This window comes from Xenopus laevis, chromosome 8L, assembly GCF_017654675.1.
Source record: "Xenopus laevis strain J_2021 chromosome 8L, Xenopus_laevis_v10.1, whole genome shotgun sequence".
NCBI classification, from domain to species: Eukaryota; Metazoa; Chordata; class Amphibia; order Anura; family Pipidae; genus Xenopus; species Xenopus laevis.
This window is the reverse complement of record NC_054385.1, coordinates 117,321,888-117,338,214: the sequence shown is the minus strand read 5'-3', so window position 1 is coordinate 117,338,214 and position 16,327 is coordinate 117,321,888. Positions and strand designations below refer to the sequence as shown.

General features: G+C 37.6%; 3 protein-coding genes across 5 annotated transcripts; all 3 read left to right on the top strand.

Annotated features, from left to right (window-relative positions):
* Positions 1–1,794: 1,794 nt before the first annotated feature.
* Positions 1,795–4,786, top strand: crp.4.L (C-reactive protein, pentraxin-related, gene 4 L homeolog). Of its 3 annotated transcripts, none has more exons than XM_018228917.2 (3): positions 1,795–1,840; positions 2,036–2,094; positions 3,913–4,786. In XM_018228917.2, the coding sequence occupies exons 1-3, from the start codon at positions 1,833–1,835 to the stop codon at positions 4,572–4,574; spliced, it is 729 nt and encodes a 242-aa protein (XP_018084406.1). In that variant the 5' UTR covers positions 1,795–1,832; the 3' UTR covers positions 4,575–4,786.
* Positions 4,787–5,413: 627 nt separating this feature from the next.
* On the top strand, positions 5,414–8,204 carry LOC108699573 (C-reactive protein). Its single transcript, XM_018231658.2, has 3 exons — positions 5,414–5,569; positions 6,237–6,291; positions 7,228–8,204. The coding sequence occupies exons 1-3, from the start codon at positions 5,540–5,542 to the stop codon at positions 7,884–7,886; spliced, it is 744 nt and encodes a 247-aa protein (XP_018087147.2). The 5' UTR covers positions 5,414–5,539; the 3' UTR covers positions 7,887–8,204.
* Positions 8,205–8,957: 753 nt separating this feature from the next.
* On the top strand, positions 8,958–14,730 carry LOC108699572 (C-reactive protein-like). Its single transcript, XM_018231657.2, has 3 exons — positions 8,958–9,674; positions 12,291–12,345; positions 13,101–14,730. Exons 2-3 carry the CDS (start codon positions 12,291–12,293, stop codon positions 13,757–13,759), a joined length of 714 nt encoding a protein of 237 aa, XP_018087146.1. The 5' UTR covers positions 8,958–9,674; the 3' UTR covers positions 13,760–14,730.
* Positions 14,731–16,327: the final 1,597 nt, after the last annotated feature.

Below are 16,327 nucleotides of genomic sequence, written 5' to 3'. Positions count from 1 at the left end.
CCACTTATACCCTTAATGGGACTGCACTAGGCAAAACCATTATGGAAAAGGACCTTGGAGTCCTTGTAGATGATAAACTTGGCTGTAGCAAGCAATGCCAGTCAGCAGCATCAAGGGCAAATAAGGTCTTGAGCTGTATTAAAAGGGGCATAGATTCACGGGAGGAGGGGGTCATTCTTCCACTTTATAGAGCACTTGTAAGGCCCCATCTAGAATATGCCGTACAGTTTTGGTCTCCATCTCTCAAACAGGACATTATTGAATTAGAGAGGGTACAGAGAAGGGCAACTAAGCTGGTAAAAGGTATGGAAAATCTTAGCTATGAGGAAAGACTGGCCAAATTGGGGATGTTCACACTGGAGAAGAGGGTTGATATGATAACTATGTATAAATATATAAGGGGATCATATAATAATCTCTCTAATACTTTATTTACTAGTAGGTCTTTCCAGCTGACACATAGTCGGACTGTTGTTTCTCCTACTCAATTTAACTGAATGTGTCTCAGTTGGACCTGGATTTTTACTATTGAGTGCTGTTCTTAGATCTACCAGGCAGCTGTTATCTTTTGTTAGGGAGCTTCAATCAGGTTACCTTCCCATTGTTCTGTTGTTAGGCTGCTGGGGGAAGGGAGGGGGTGATATCACTCCAACTTGCAGTACAGCAGTAAAGAGTGACTGAAGTTTATCAGAGCACAAGGGACATGACTTGGGGCAGCTGGAAAACTGACAATATGTCAGATTTAAATATAAAAAAATATGTTTGCTCTTTTGAGAAACAGATTTCAGTGCAGAGTTCTGCTGGAGCAGCACTATTAACTGATGTGTTTTGAAAAAAACATTTATTCCCATGACAGTATCCCTTTAAACAGGAGGCTAATACGCTGGAATCCCTTAGAGACTTGTTAAGTTAGTGGGCAAATGGATGTTTGTTGGACACGCAGAAGGAAAGTCCATGTGGATTAATTCTGTATCACCACTCAAATGTTTACTGCACAAAGTCTAAACGTTCAGGAAGATAGAAAACGAGAAATATGAAATAAGTTTAATGCATTTCGTTTCAGTGGAAAAAAAATTTGTTTTTTTGAAGCTAAAAAGGTCTATGGCATTATTGCAATTGCTCTGTGTATTTTGTTTAGCTGGAAATAAAGCATATTTTTTTCACTGGGAAAAAAAGATAGAAATCGTTCCATTGACTTTATATTTCAGCAAAAATTTTAATGAATTGAAACTGGCCAGTTTCACTCATCACTAACAATGTTCTTGTTTTTGCCCAGGTCTAGTAAAGGTATAGGATCTATTATTCAGAAAAACATTAGTCAGAAAGCTCTGAGTTACGGGAAGGTTGCCTCCCATAGACTCCATTTTAATCCAAAAATTCTAAATTTTAAAACAAATCTCCTTTTTCCCTGTAATAATAAAATAGTGCCTTGATATAATTAATCCTGATTGGAGGCAAATCCAGTCTATTGGATTTATTTAATGTTTACATGATTTTCTAGTAGACTTAAGGTATAAAGATCCAAATTACAGAAAGATCCTCTATCTGGAAAGCCCCAGGTCCCGAGCATTCTGGATAACAGGTCCCATAACTTTATATCAAAACAACCATCTGTCTATGGAATGCTCTGTACTTTTTTGTATTTAACTTCAAAAGCATCTGCTGAAGAGCAGAAAGATTTTGGAACTATTTTCTATTACTAAAGAAGTAGCCATTTGGGTGCAGTATGTACAGAGTTTGGAGGCTGGAGTTATTCATTTCTTCACTTCATTCTTCCTCTTCCTGTATTTAGGCAGTTTCACTTTCACTTCTCTCTGTATGAAAACTGCACAATGGTGGGGTAAGTCTCTATCTCCTATGTAATTACTGTTTAAACTGCTTCAGTGACAGGTGGGATTAAGGTCTAACAGAAATGCAGATAATTAAAAACAAAATTAAGACTAACTGCAAACTATTGTAATACTAGCACCAGCTACACAATTTTATTGGATTTTCTCCTTTTGTGTAACACTAAAAAACGTGTGTTTTTCTTTAGGAAGATGGAGAGATTTGCTCTGTGGTTTATCTTTCTTGCCGGATCCCTTGCACAAGAAGGTAAGTTGTGATGTCTCTTCTCTTTGCACCTTAAGTCTTTCTGTTCACAGTGGCCTTGCCGGGGAATAACAAGAAATATCTATCATGGATGGGTCAGCGCCAGGCTCAATACATAACTATTCTTAATGAGGATGGTGCTAGGGTCTGAATCTGATTATCCAAAACTAAAAAATGAAATGGCAAAATACTGTTTAATAAATCTTTAAAAAAGGTTTTAGTCTATGATTAAGTGGTGTGCCCGAAATGCGTTAGGCGTCCATTACACTCCAGCCACCTGCCCTTTTTTTAATTGATTTAATAAACAGTAGTTTTTACTTTTTGAGGTGGTGTGCCATTTCATTTTTTTGTTCTGGATTTTCGCAGCCAAGACGTTTTGCATGATTTTGGGCACACCGAATCCTCTGCAGTCCCTCTGGGATGATTTGTGAAGAAAGCTCGGCTGTTGCTAACAATCTGAATCTGATTACACATCTATTGAATACAACATTGAAATTGGTTGTGAATTAGAATATTGCATTCAGTGCTGCCACATTATTTTCTCTTTTGTATCTAGTTCTTTTAGCTTAAAGGCTAGTTTGCCATGGGTACAGGTAGCTGCAAGCAATGCCATGGCTAACAAGGGACCTCAGGCTGCTTGGGATGCCCTGTCACTACTACTTTGCACAAACTGAATTATGCACAAAGTGTAGATGGGACAAGGGACACCCATGTCTTGGTCACATGGCAGCCATATAATATAATATAATTAAATAAATTGATTGGCTCTTTAAACAAGGTGAACACAGCTGTAAAGTAAATGTTAAAAAATCCTAAATTCCCAGCTTCTGCAGGACGCAGAGCCCTATGCTGTTTAATCTCATAAATGTTCCTTTAGCATGCATTAATGCACATTTAGCCCCTTCTAGTGTGCGTATAGTTCCATGGCAAGTTTCAGTCAATAAGTCCAGCTCCAGCATATAATGAAGGTCTCTAAACAGCATTCGTCTTTGCAGATATTACTTTTTGAGCACATAGGCTTGTCTTTTGCTCTGTGTTAGCATCTGTTGGTCTGTTTTCTCTTTGGTTGAACATTGACTTTTTTACTTTGTCCTGCTGCTCTTTAAGCCTTGTTTATTTTGCTAAAGGGAGTGAACTTGTGATCCCTTTGCAGCCACTGTATAAGACTAGATAGTGTTAGGCTGAAAGAGAGATACAGAGAATTTGACAACAGAATATTTATATTCATTCATTTCTTTATACCATGGAATTCCTTCATGGAAATAATCCCTATCACCTTGAATGTAAGGCTATTCTATGTAGATTAAAGGGGTTGTTTACCTTTGAGTCAACTTTTAGTATGATGTAGAGAGTGATATTCTGAGACAATTTGCAATTGGTTCTCATTGTTTATTATTTGTTAGCTTTAAGGTGACCCACCCCTTTAAGCTTTCTATAAAGAAATGTTTCCTTTATGTTCCCTTTCTGTCCTTCTACTCCTGGTTCAATCATCTACTCCTTCCAGAACATAATTATTCCCTGATCTTTGTTAAATTCCTTGATATTTTTGAATGTTTCTTTCATACTTCCCCTAACCCCCTCTCACTTTCCTCTTTTAAGTTGCACGTATTGAAGTCTGCTCTTTTCTGGACAGTTTCTAATAGAATTTCATAATGCGCCCCAACAAAATATTAAATGAACACAATGTACACCATGTATAGACGCTACAGTATATATAACAGGTTTAATTTAATTATTTTTCCTTTGTAAGAGAAAATGATATCAGGGATACATCTTAATTTAAGTGATGAAAGAGTTTCTTTTTTTCTCCATGTTTCTTAGATTTGGTTGGCAATGTCTTTCTCTTTCCCAAGCCATCAGTAACCACGTATGCAATCCTGAAACCAGAGGTAGAAAAGCCACTGAAGAATCTCACCGTCTGCTTGCGATCCTACACAACGCTCACTCGATTCCATTCCCTTTTGTCTTTGGCCACTAGTAATCCATTGCAGGACAACGCGTTTCTCCTTTTTTCCAAGCCACCCAACCAATGTTCTATTTATATTAACCAAGAAGAAAATGTTTTTAAGGTTGATCCCACTGCTGTTGAGTGGAAACACACCTGTGTGAGCTGGGACTCTGTCTCTGGAGTGGTTGAGCTCTGGATCGATGGGAAATTGTATCCTAGAACAGTTTCCAAAAAGGCATCATCTATTGGTTTTCCATCTAGTATTATCCTGGGGCAGGAACAGGACTCCTTTGGTGGTGGGTTTAATATTGACCAGTCCTTTGTGGGTGAAATAAGTGATGTTCACATGTGGGATTATGTATTGACCCCAGATCATATACAGAAGGTTCTGTTTGCCAATATGGATTTCAATGGCAATATCATTAGCTGGAGATCACTGCAATACGAGCTAAGAGGTCAGGCCACTACCCAACCTAAACGCCAGTGTAAAACTCTTGAGCATCATTATGGTTTGTTTGCCAAGTGCTATAAATGAAAAGTAATTGATTTAAGCCTTAAAAACGTTTCCAGTACCTTTACTAATTGTACTGGAGCTCTTGGTTATTTTAAATGAAAATCAGACAATTATAAAGAAGCATAATACTACAGAGATAATTTGTGTACTCGTTAAATGATCACATTTAAATCAATCCTGTTTGTATTTACATCATATGTTGATAATGAATAAAGTACCTGCTATGTATTATGCATATGTGAGTATTTTTTCCTCCCTTTGGACTTTTTAAATGTGTGCACTTGGGATAAAAGGTGGTGACAGGCAGATTACATTTTATCTAAATTACAGGTGGCACTGAGAGGTATCTGGCAAAAAACATGTGCCATTCATCTTATGATGATACTTACAGTACTCAGCAATACCTGAACTGAGAGACCACCAATCAGCTTCAAACCTTAGCCTCTACCCTGCTACACATAATAGAGTGCACGCCTGCTCTGTTCTATGGGTAAAATATCAATATAGCAGTATATCAAAGCAACCTCCCCTATTTTGAACTAAATGTTTCACTGCATTAAGAGAAAATGTTTTGAAGCAAAAGTGTACGTTTTTGGGTAGAAGGACAAGTTCACAGAACTATTGCCCCTCTACAAATTTTGTTTGCACTTGCAAAAAAGGATGTGCCAAATCTAGAATTTGGTTTGAAATGCAACCCAATATCAGGTGACTTTTTAAAGAAATGTAGCTCACATTTGGTCTGAAGGTCTCCCCACGCATAGCTGATAAGGTTATACCCTTTTTACTGAAATTGTTTCTCTTCCAACGCCAGCTGGTAGTTGCGTGGGATGGCACACAGTATAAATAAACATGTTCCTCTTGATACTTATCAGAACAAGGGAAAACTCGGAGAGCCATTGAAACGCTGCAAAAGAAGAAAAATTACATTTTCTGTAAAATAATATTCTGTCAACTAAAATTTTTTCAGTGCACACATATTATCAAGGATGTCCATAAAGCAGAGAGACTCCTTAAAGGTATGGATGATGCGTGGCTTTTTTGGGGACTTTTGCTTGATTTAAAGGGGTGCTCACCATTAAGGATATCTTTACCAGGGTGTAGACAATTGTTTATCTGTTTGCTCTGCATCTCTCCTGAAGACCAAGCCATGATAAAGAAGCTTTGCTTGGACAACATATAATTATGGCCAAACACAGAGCTAATAGTAAAACAATAAAATAAAAATCAGCCTTCTAGTCAATAGGAAATGTCACTTTTAGTGTCACTGGCCCTTATTTTATTCTAAAGCACCATAAAATAGAAGGTTTCCAGAATGATTGGGATCTGGGGCTTTCAAGATAAGGGATCTTTCTGTAATTTTTATCACCATGCCATCTACTGCCTCTAATAATGATTAATTATGTTAGTTGGAGTCTATTGGAGATGGCCATCATATAATTTGGAGCTTTCTGAATAATGAGTTTCCAGATAACGGATCCAATACTTTTACATCAAACATGCAGATTACAAATACTGGGAGTTCTCATAGCATATAAGAGGGAGCATACTATATAAATGAGAGGGGACAGTTTCTTTATTATAGCCTATAGGTTTATCATGAAGAAGTTAGATGAGGTTAAGCGTCTCTAAAGAGAGAGGTATTTTAAAGACGGGTCATTAAGATTAATGTTTTCTTTTATGAAGATGGCAAGATATGTCCTGTGGTTTGTCTTCGTCGCTGGATCTCTTGCAATAGAAGGTGAGGTTTTTTTATAGTATAAAGACATAATCCCTTTTTCCTCTTTTCAAGCCCCAGTAATTCTGACATCAGAATGAGCTTTATGTAACTATTGAAATGCAGGTTGCAAATAAAGAACTTTCTAACTGTCTTTCCATGTCCCACATTCCTAATATAATTAGAGAAAGAATGGGAACATAAAGTTGTTCAAATTATGTGAAAATATAGTCTACATTTTTGATCCCGACATTCTACTTACCCTTCACAATATCTTATTTGGTACAGTAGATCCACTATCATACAGACCTTTATAAGTGTCCTATGTATAATGTGTTTAGTATCTTGGTCAGTGGTTGGTGTGGGTTGAATATTTGTTCTGCAGAGCAGCAACTTAGTAATGAGGAATGTTAACTGTTGACAACTAGCCAGATTCTTCTGCTGCTAAGAGATGGTGTTCACACAATATATATGTATAATAATAGATGTAGGCTGGATTAGCAATTATTTTGCTCTTCTAAAGTAAGCTGTTTTGTAGGTTCCTCACCCTTAGGCTACTAGGCTATCATGGTATTCCCTGTATAAGAAAATCAAGAAAAAATATTTTTATGAATATTATTAACATAGTTATAATGGGTCAACATATTCTGCAATGCTGTTCAATAGAATTGTGCATTCATGAAAGATAAAGATTACATGTAAGAATACAGTTGATAACTGGAGCACCTTTGGGGCCTGCTCAATAGAGTTTACAATCTAAGCAGCTTCTACCGACCTTGACTCATATAAAATAGATAAGAAAAAACATGTTGACTTGCTTACGGGCCCAGACAATGTTTCACTTATGGGTATTTTCCTTCCTACAATATCAAATTCTTTACATGAAGAGTCACTTGCATCACGGAATATGGGTAGTAACATGTCTTTCCCCTGTTTTCTCCTTGACTCTCTTCATTCTAGATTTAGGAGGAAAGGTCTTTCTTTTTCCCAAGGCCACAGATACAGCCCGTGTGATTCTAAAGCCTATGATAACAAAGAGAGTAGAGAGTGTAACTGTTTGCCTGGAATCCTACACAGCCTTGACTCGAGGACATTCTCTTTTCTCTTTGGCCATGCCGGGGATGGACAATGCTCTTCTCATCTTCCCAAAGCCACCAAACAGGTATGAGTTCATACTAAGCCAAGAATCTTCTTTTTTCCAAGTAAACCCAGAGGTTTTAGACTGGAAACATACCTGTGTAAGCTGGGAATCTGAGTTGGGTGTGGTTCAGCTCTGGATCGATGGAAAACTGTATCCCAGAACTGTTATGAAGAAGAAGTCACAGATTGATATTGAGGCCAGTATAATCCTGGGACAGGAACAGGATTCATATCGTGGCAAATTTGATATCCAACAGTGTTTTGTGGGCGAGATAACCAACGTACACATGTGGGATTATGTACTGACCCAGGAAGAAATACAGAAGGTTTTGGCTGGAAAAAAAGATATGAATGGCAACATTATTAACTGGAGATCATTGCAGTATGAGATAAAAGGAGATGTGGTTGTCCAGCCCCAGCTACAATGCCGATCTCTAGGGAATAATTATAACTTGCATTCTATGTGCTATGAAAATTAATTACAGTATGTTGGATGAAGTCACCTGCCACTATACTATTCTATACTACTATACTATACTATTATGATTTACTAATTAACTAAATGCTTGATTCCTCTACCGCACATGATCAACTCATTGTATTCATTCAGATCATATGAAAAATCTGGGATGCTTCTGATGAATGCAAGTTGCTCATCACATTTATATCAACTACAAATAGTGCAGCCCTTGTAGCTGTTTGTCCCTAATTGCGCACTATACAGTAACTTTAACCTTGATTGGCAGTATATGTATGCAAGGGTTTCATGAACTGGAATTAAAGATGCTTTAAATACAGGTGTGGTGTGAAATGTACTACTTGCCCCCTAACTTTCGAAGAAACGGTAGAGGGAACAATGAGACAAAGAGGTGCAACAGTGTCCTCTCCTTAATGCCTGCAGCCCTTACTGCTCCTTAACTTAGATAGTTAGTGGGCAGGATGGGCCTGTGCCTGTTACATTTTGGGATAGTACTGGTTTTATTTGATTTGGTAGAATTTACATCATATTTTTAATTATCAAATACTTTTCTACTGCAAGATCATAATTTATTGGTGAGGTTATTTGTTGAGGGTATTGTGTATTAACAATTTAAATACAAAGGTCAACCAGCAGGTATTATGACTGATCTGTCCAGGGTCTGACCTGATGGATACAGTACAAGGAGTCATACATAGACACCTTTGCATTGTTTTATTGGGCCAATCACAAAAATTATCTGACTAAAGGTAAATGTTCATCACGTTGCAATGAATGTGTCCAACCTTATCACGTAAGGTTTCACTCAGTCCAGTCCAGCAGTCTTACACGTATTGCTTACTAAGAACATAAGCTTGATCTTTTCTCTGTTTAAGTATCCCATGGCTGTTTTCTCTTTGGTTGAACACTGACAGAGCTCTCTTTTCTTTCCCTGTAATGATCACAATGTGCAAGCCTTTGTGGTTGTGTCCACATTCTTGAAGGCATCTGAAGCCTTTGTGAAATTCTGTCTTCATGCTGTGCATCCGCAGTTCTGTTAGATTTGGTCAGCAAATTCTTTATTTAACCTAAGTCGACAGTAACTACATCCACAATGCTGAAGTCAAAGGTAGAGATGCCACTGAAGACTCTCACCATATGCTTGCGATCCAACACAGGGCTCATTCAATCCCATACCCTTTTCTCTTTAACCACTAGTAGACCAAATCAACACATCACGTTTCTAATGTTTTTCCAAGTCTCCAAACAAATGTTCAAGTTATTTTTAAAAAGAAAATATTCAATGAAAAAAGACTTTCTAAAAAGGTATCATCTATTGGTTTTTAAAGAATAAATGGATATTTAAAAAAAAAAATGAGCATCTCATGCTTGGCCAGAAAGTAACATATGTGCCCTATGATTTCTGTTTTAACAGGCCTGTTTCAAAACAAGGAACCCCAAAAACATTGGGGAATTTATGCAGAGGATTTGGACTTGATTGAGACATGAGTGGGTGTAGCATGTTAAGGTCAGGGTATGTACAGACACAGTTTAGGAGAATTGAGCTTTGAAAAAAAAGGTTTCTATGTCAGCTGGCAGTTACGTGAGCTGGAACACAGTATAAATAAACATGCACCTCTTGTTACTTATGCACAGAGCAAGAAGGAATGAGGAGGCCATACGGTGCAGAGACCCTGTAACACCATAGAAGGATTGAAACCGATAAACAATAACAATATTTTTCTTTCAATATAAGCTAGCTGCTTTGTAGTACACACACATCAGGGTTGTCAGCAGAAGCTCCTTAAAGGTATGTTGATGACACTTTTCCTTCATTTTAAAATGTATGAGATGTACTTGGAAAAGTTAAGGGGGTGCTCAACCAATGCCTTTAGTGTGATACAAATCATGTTCATTTAGTCTATTGTTTATATCTCTGCAACCATCTGAAGTCCATGCATTGGTCTGAATGGCAAATGGAATGATACATTAAAGATGGATTAAATTATGGAGAACAAAGACATAGTAACCATGCTTTTCAGTTGCTAGGGTGAGTAACCATGGCAATTGGAAGATGGGCTTAATGTAAGGCTTTATCACTCTCCCAAAATTCCATCCTCTTGACTTATTACAATTACATAAGTGGCTGACTTCCCCAGTAGGAAAGGAATGGGTTACATATGTATAATATCTTCTTATTGTGCATAGTTTCGAATGAAAGGGAAATCTACAGAATATCATTTCATTAGTGATGGAAACATATGCTCTTATTATATAGTGTCGTCATTTTGGCTTCTGTTCAATGTCCATCAAAATATTGCAATCCCATAAGTCTAATATTATAGTCCATTTCACATGAATTTATTAGCCTTAATTCAATGTCCATTATTAAGTGTAAGTGTATCATAGGGGATAAGTGATATTAGTGAGAGATGCAGTAGGGTACCTGGGTTTTTTGGGTTGCAGAAATCAGTGCTTGTACTTGGAGACTCCACTGGCAATATTAAAAAATCTTCAGAAAAAGAAGTGTTACAATGCATTTAAAGATATCCACAATGTTGCATCAACATAATATACATCTACCTGTATATCAACATACTCATCTAATTGTAGATAAATATGGCCAGGATGTAGTTGTTATTAAGTCAATGCTGCCAAATTTAATCTATTCTGTTGATCCACTGCATTTCCAATTTGTGTAGCATAAATAGTCTGTTACCCCCTTGCCTAGCGACATCAACAGAATCAGTGATGGGCGAATTTGCGCAGTTTCGCTTCGCCGAAAAATTTGCGAATTTCACGCGAAATGGTGAAAAATTTGCGAAATCGCGCCGGCGTCTTGTTTTTGACGCCGGCGCCCGTTTTTGGCGCCGGCGTCCGTTGTTTCACAAAAAAAATTTTGACGCCGGCGAATTCTTGCCGCAAATTTTCGCGGGCGTTTCGCAAATTTATTCGCTGGCGGCGAATCTCGCAAATTCGCCGCGAATTCGCGCCTGGCGAATAAATTCGCCCATCACTAAACAGAATCAATAACCTGAAACTTCAGCTGACTTACAGAGTGGCCTCCCTGTTTGAAGTGTGAGGGTTCTGGTAATGTGGTTTGCCTTATCTGATGGATTTATGTTTGGAGATGTTTTGTGTTGTCTCACCAATATAAATCAAGCTGCATGGACATTTCAATAAATAAATCACGAATGATGATCCACACGTATAGTATTTCTCAGGGTCGGACTGGGCTGGCACTAGGATAGAACCTGGTGGGCCCCCTGCCGGGCCCAAATCGAGTTTCTGCCCCAATACATAGGGGCACATTTACTTAGCTCGAGTGAAGGATTCGAATGAAAAAAACTTTGTATTTCGAAGTGTTTTTTTGGCTACTTCGACCATCGAATTGGCTACTTTGACCTTTGAACGATTCAAACTAAAAATTGTTCGACCATTCGATAGTCGAAGTACTGTCTCTTTAAAAAAAACTTCGACCCCCTACTTCTAAAACCTACCGAACATCAATGTTAGCCTATGGGGAAGGTCTGGTCATAGAAAAATCGTTAGATCGATGGATTAAAATCCTTCGAATCTTTCGATTCGAAGGATTTAATCGTTGGATCGAACAATTTTTTGATCGATCGAACGAATTGCGGTAAATCCTTCGACTTCGGTATTCGAAGTCGAAGGATTTAACTTCGACATTCGAATATCGAGGGTTTATTAACCCTCGATATTCGACCCTATGTAAATGTGCCCCATACTGTTCTAGTACCTAAAAAGGTTTTTAGCAGGTAGAGGACTCCAACTCTGTGGGGGTTATTTACTAAGCTCCGAATACCCGAAATTCCCAGAAATCTGAAAAATTTGTGATTTTTTAAATAAAATCGGACTTTATTTGGAATTTATTAAACCCCGAGGGCTGAAAAGCACGAATATAAAAATACAGCATCTCAAACCTGTCTAGGTTGCATAAAAGTCAATGGGAACAGTCCCATTTATTTTTGGTTGTGTCGGGGGGTTTTGGCAATTTCACAATGTTTTCGGAGCTTTCGGGTGAAAACTCGGAAAAATTCGGATGATTTTGTGGAAAATTCACGAAAAAATCTTGAAAATCTGAGCTTTTCCTGCAAAGGTGATTTTCAGGGAAAATGTAATAATAAATAAGCATTAAAAACCCGAGCGGGTTATATCGGAGTTTGTAGCAGTATTTAGATAAATTCGGACCTTGATAAATAACCCCCTGTGTGTACATCTATCTCAACATGAAAGGAGCACAAGTTACATGGTATGGGACTGGGCACAAAAAAGGAAATAGCTGCACCTTGTTGTATATTATAGAGGTAGGGTAAGATAGAGGAGGGTAACCTTGTCTAAACAAATGTATGTAAAGAGATTGTTTAAAGAGTGAATATTAAATTTAATATTTTCTTTTACGGAGATGGGGAGATATGTCCTGTGGTTTGTCTTCTTCGCTGGATCTCTTGCACAAGAGGGTGAGTGGATGATAGTAGTTAATGAGTATATAATCAGTAAGAACCCATTTTCCCTTCTTTCAAGCCTTGCAATTTTTTTAAATTTATATTTTGACATCACCTCAAAAATGTTGATTGCTGAGGTTGGTTGTTGGGTTTAATAATAAAGCAATGTGTCTTGCCGGCCTTAAATATATTGTGCTTGTAGCTGCTCTTGCTTTCATCATATACTTCAGCAGCGTTGAGGATATCTACTAACCAAGATTAATTTTTAGGGTTACAGCCTCTTCATTCAAATGGTAAACAACTGCAGCTTTTCAGTATTTGCCCACATAATATATATATATATATATATATATATATATATATATATATATATATATATATATATATATATATATATATATATATAATAAAAATGTATTGGGGACATAGAAGCTCTACTGATTTTATCCTAGCATTCTACTTTCCCTTGAGTATATTTGTTGTTGTAGGCTGGATTGGCATTGCCTCTGATGCATTGAAGCTCATGATTTTCTCTGCGTTAGTAAATCAAGTGAAATTACAGCTTCCACAGTCTTTGACTCATGTAGACAAGAAAAAAAACATGGTCACTTGTTATCTGTGCAATTCATGGATATTTTCCTTCCTATAATATTCCCATTTGATTCAAAGAGTCAATGAAATAAAATGTTTTGATAACCAGGTGCAGTCCACATATGTGTGTGTAGTAACATACCTTTCTCCTCTTCTCCCCTTGACTCTCTTCATTCTAGATTTAGGAGGAAAAGTCTTTCTTTTTCCCAAGGCCACAGATACAGCCCATGTGATTTTAAAGCCAATGATAAAAAAGCCAATAGAGAGTTTCACTGTTTGCCTGGACTCCTACACCGAATTGACTCGAGAACATTCCCTTTTCTCTTTGTCCGTTCCTGGAAAGGATAATGCTCTTCTTATCTACCCAATTCCACCAAAAACATGTCGGTTCATGCTAAACCAAGAATTTGTAGATCTCAGAGTCCACCCCGAGGTTTTTGACTGGAAACATACCTGTGTAAACTGGGAATCTGCGACTGGAGTGATTCAGCTGTGGATCAATGGAAAACTGTATCCCAGAACTGTTTTAAAGAAAGGGCCACTGATTGATACTCAGGCCAGAATTATCCTGGGACAGGAACAAGATTCATATGGTGGTGGCTTTGACATCAGTCAGTCTTTTATGGGTGAGATAAGTAATGTACACATGTGGGATTATGTACTGACCCAGGAAGAAATACAGAAGGCTTTGGCTGGAAAAAAGGATATGAATGGCAACATCATTAACTGGAGATCATTGCAGTATGAGATTAAAGGAGATGTGTCTGTCCATCCTAAACTACAATGCAGATCTCTGGATAATAATTATAACTTGCAATCTTCATGCTATGAAAATTAATACAGTATGTTGCATGATAAAGTCACTTGTCACTATTCTATACTGGTTTTATTCTGATCTATTCAGGATCTAAATGCTTTATACCTGTAAGCGCTCATAATCAGATCATTCTATTCATTGTGATCCGGGATACTTCTAATATAAACCACAAAATGTGTTGATTTCTAGAAGTGTCCCTGATTGTTCTCATGTTATAGTCACCTTGCTATCAATGTATTGTGCCAAGGTTTTGCAAGTTCTGATAATAGCCCGTGTGTTTATGTGCTCTACAGGCTTTATTTTAGTTTATTGAAGGAAGCAGGAAGTCTATTGAGCCTTAAATGTCTGATAATTGACAGTAATAGTAACTCTGTGCCCCATTTCTGGGGCTTCATAATGCTACATGAAGACAAGGAGAAGATAAACAGATAGTGATGTGTTACAGTACTTTTACAGGGTGGGATGCATTTTTTTGAAACTGTTTATGGTTATTAATTGGAAACCCAAACTGAAGAAACAGTCTTTGTGGATTGGTGAATGTCTATTGACTCCAGGCTGGGAGTTTAACACTCATTAAACACTTTATGAAACAAAACCTGTTAATGTGATCACCTTCATTTTTGGGATATTTCATCTGTGACCTGTTCTCGAAAGAAACATTACCATGGATATTGAGGTGGACATGTTCTCCTATTACTATGTTAGCACACTGTGGGATAAAGCTTGATCCCTGAGTAGTTCTACAACAGCTGTAGTCATTTAGTTTGCTGGAAAAGCTTATTGGATCTGTAATGAAACTTTATCCTATGACTGAATGAGAATGGAATGGCCCTGCAAGCCTCATAAGTGCCAACTGGTTCAATAACCCATTTTATGAAGTTATCAAGTTGGCATAATGATTGTTGTAACTTGATTTTCTAGTTTGTAATAAGCTAATTTGCCCAAGTTATCCTTTGTATGCTTTTAGCAAATAAAGAAGCCCATATTATTTATGGTTCCTGGTTTTCTGTAATATGAGAGTTCAATGGCCCCATATTTGTTTATGTAACCTTTTCCTCTCGGAATGTGATATCTCCTTGGGTCTGTTGTGCAAGAGCTATTCTGGGGCAAGCGTACATAGATACAGCTCTTGTGTAAGAGAAGTGAAGAGGAAAGGCCAGGAAGGGAGGATAGACTGATAAACAAACTGCACTATGTAAGAGAAATATATGAAAATATGAAAGTATCACATAGACATTAAACAGGATTCCGTATGGCATAATCAGTCATTAAATGTGCTACTGCATTCATCTACTGGTAACACTAACATGGGCAATAATCCACTTATTTAACTTCACTGCTCACTGTCTATATAAATCCATTGGTTTTTTTTTCTCTTTGTTTTTTGTCAAATTGGAATATTTATGTTTAAAAGAAAGTGTTTGCTATTAATGCCTAAACAGGTGTCACACAGCGGGAACAAGTATCGTTTGTAGCAATATTCTTACATATAGTACGTTTTGCATTCAGAAGATAAAATGAAAGCCTTTTTAGAGAATAAAATACTAAAGTGAAAAACTAAGGGGTCATTAGCGAAGCCTAAGGCAGAGGGCAAAGTGCAAAAATAAGAAGCAATCTGTCATTTTTTTTTTTTGCAATATCCACACTGCTTTAGGCTTTTTGATAATTTCCGCAGGTAATTGTTCTCTGTTTTGAATGGCTTACCCTTTGAATACCTGGCTCTGTCTGATAGCAATGTATTGATGAAGGGTGGGCACGGGAGTTGAATACAGACATGCAAGTTAGAGAGCACCAGAAGGAACTTGGACTTCACTAAGGACAGGGTGTGCCTGCACCCCTTGGACTGAAATCCCATCATAATGAGTAAAGCACAGCTTTCCCAGGTTACAAGTGTTCATTGGATGAGCACTATGGGACAAGCTCTTGCACCCCTTAGAGCTCTACCACTTTCCCCAAAGAATAAAAAATGTATCCCTTATGTGTTTTATACCAAATCTGGTGTAAACGTTGTGCCAAATAAATGACTTGCACTCTACATATGTGCCTTTTGCCAAAACGTATACAATAATTCTCACCACCGCACACCTGTTGGTTTACTTCTCTGCTTCCAGTGGTGCTGGTTCTCCGTGGACCAGGCAAGGTCCCTTATGCAAGAATACAGGAAAATACGGATCCGCACACACTTTATCATCAAGCAGATTGGGATTGCCCCAAGTTTATTGTGCCACCAACAAGATCAACGTTTCGGGGGGGGTTACCCACCCTTCATCAGGATAATTACATGTGCAAAAAAACACCTTTTAAACACAAAGCCCCTCCTTGTTTACCCAGAATACCACAGTTTGGTGTGTAATTAACCCTTTAGTGTCCATTTATCTTTTGAGTCCATTTTTAACAAAGGTTTCTTTTTTGAAGTGTTCAGTCCATGAGGGAAAAAAAACATACTGTTGCGTTACATATCAATGTGAAACAACATAATTACCAAAAGACAATATTAAGTGCATCAAAGACATTTAGTATATCAAATACACTACTCACTGCCAGTGGGGTCATAATTTTAATCTTACTTTTCTATGTCTTCCCACCAGC

Coding starts and splice junctions, on each gene's coding strand:
- crp.4.L (XM_018228917.2), top strand. Junction 2,095..3,912: donor CGGATCCCTTGCACAAGAAG/GTAAGTTGTGAT, acceptor CATGTTTCTTAG/ATTTGGTTGGCAATGTCTTT.
- LOC108699573 (XM_018231658.2), top strand. CDS start 5,540: ATGTCCATAAAGCAGAGAGACTCCTTAAAG. Junction 5,570..6,236: donor AGCAGAGAGACTCCTTAAAG/GTATGGATGATG, acceptor TCTTTTATGAAG/ATGGCAAGATATGTCCTGTG. Junction 6,292..7,227: donor TGGATCTCTTGCAATAGAAG/GTGAGGTTTTTT, acceptor TCTTCATTCTAG/ATTTAGGAGGAAAGGTCTTT.
- LOC108699572 (XM_018231657.2), top strand. CDS start 12,291: ATGGGGAGATATGTCCTGTGGTTTGTCTTCTTCGCTGGATCTCTTGCA. Junction 12,346..13,100: donor TGGATCTCTTGCACAAGAGG/GTGAGTGGATGA, acceptor TCTTCATTCTAG/ATTTAGGAGGAAAAGTCTTT.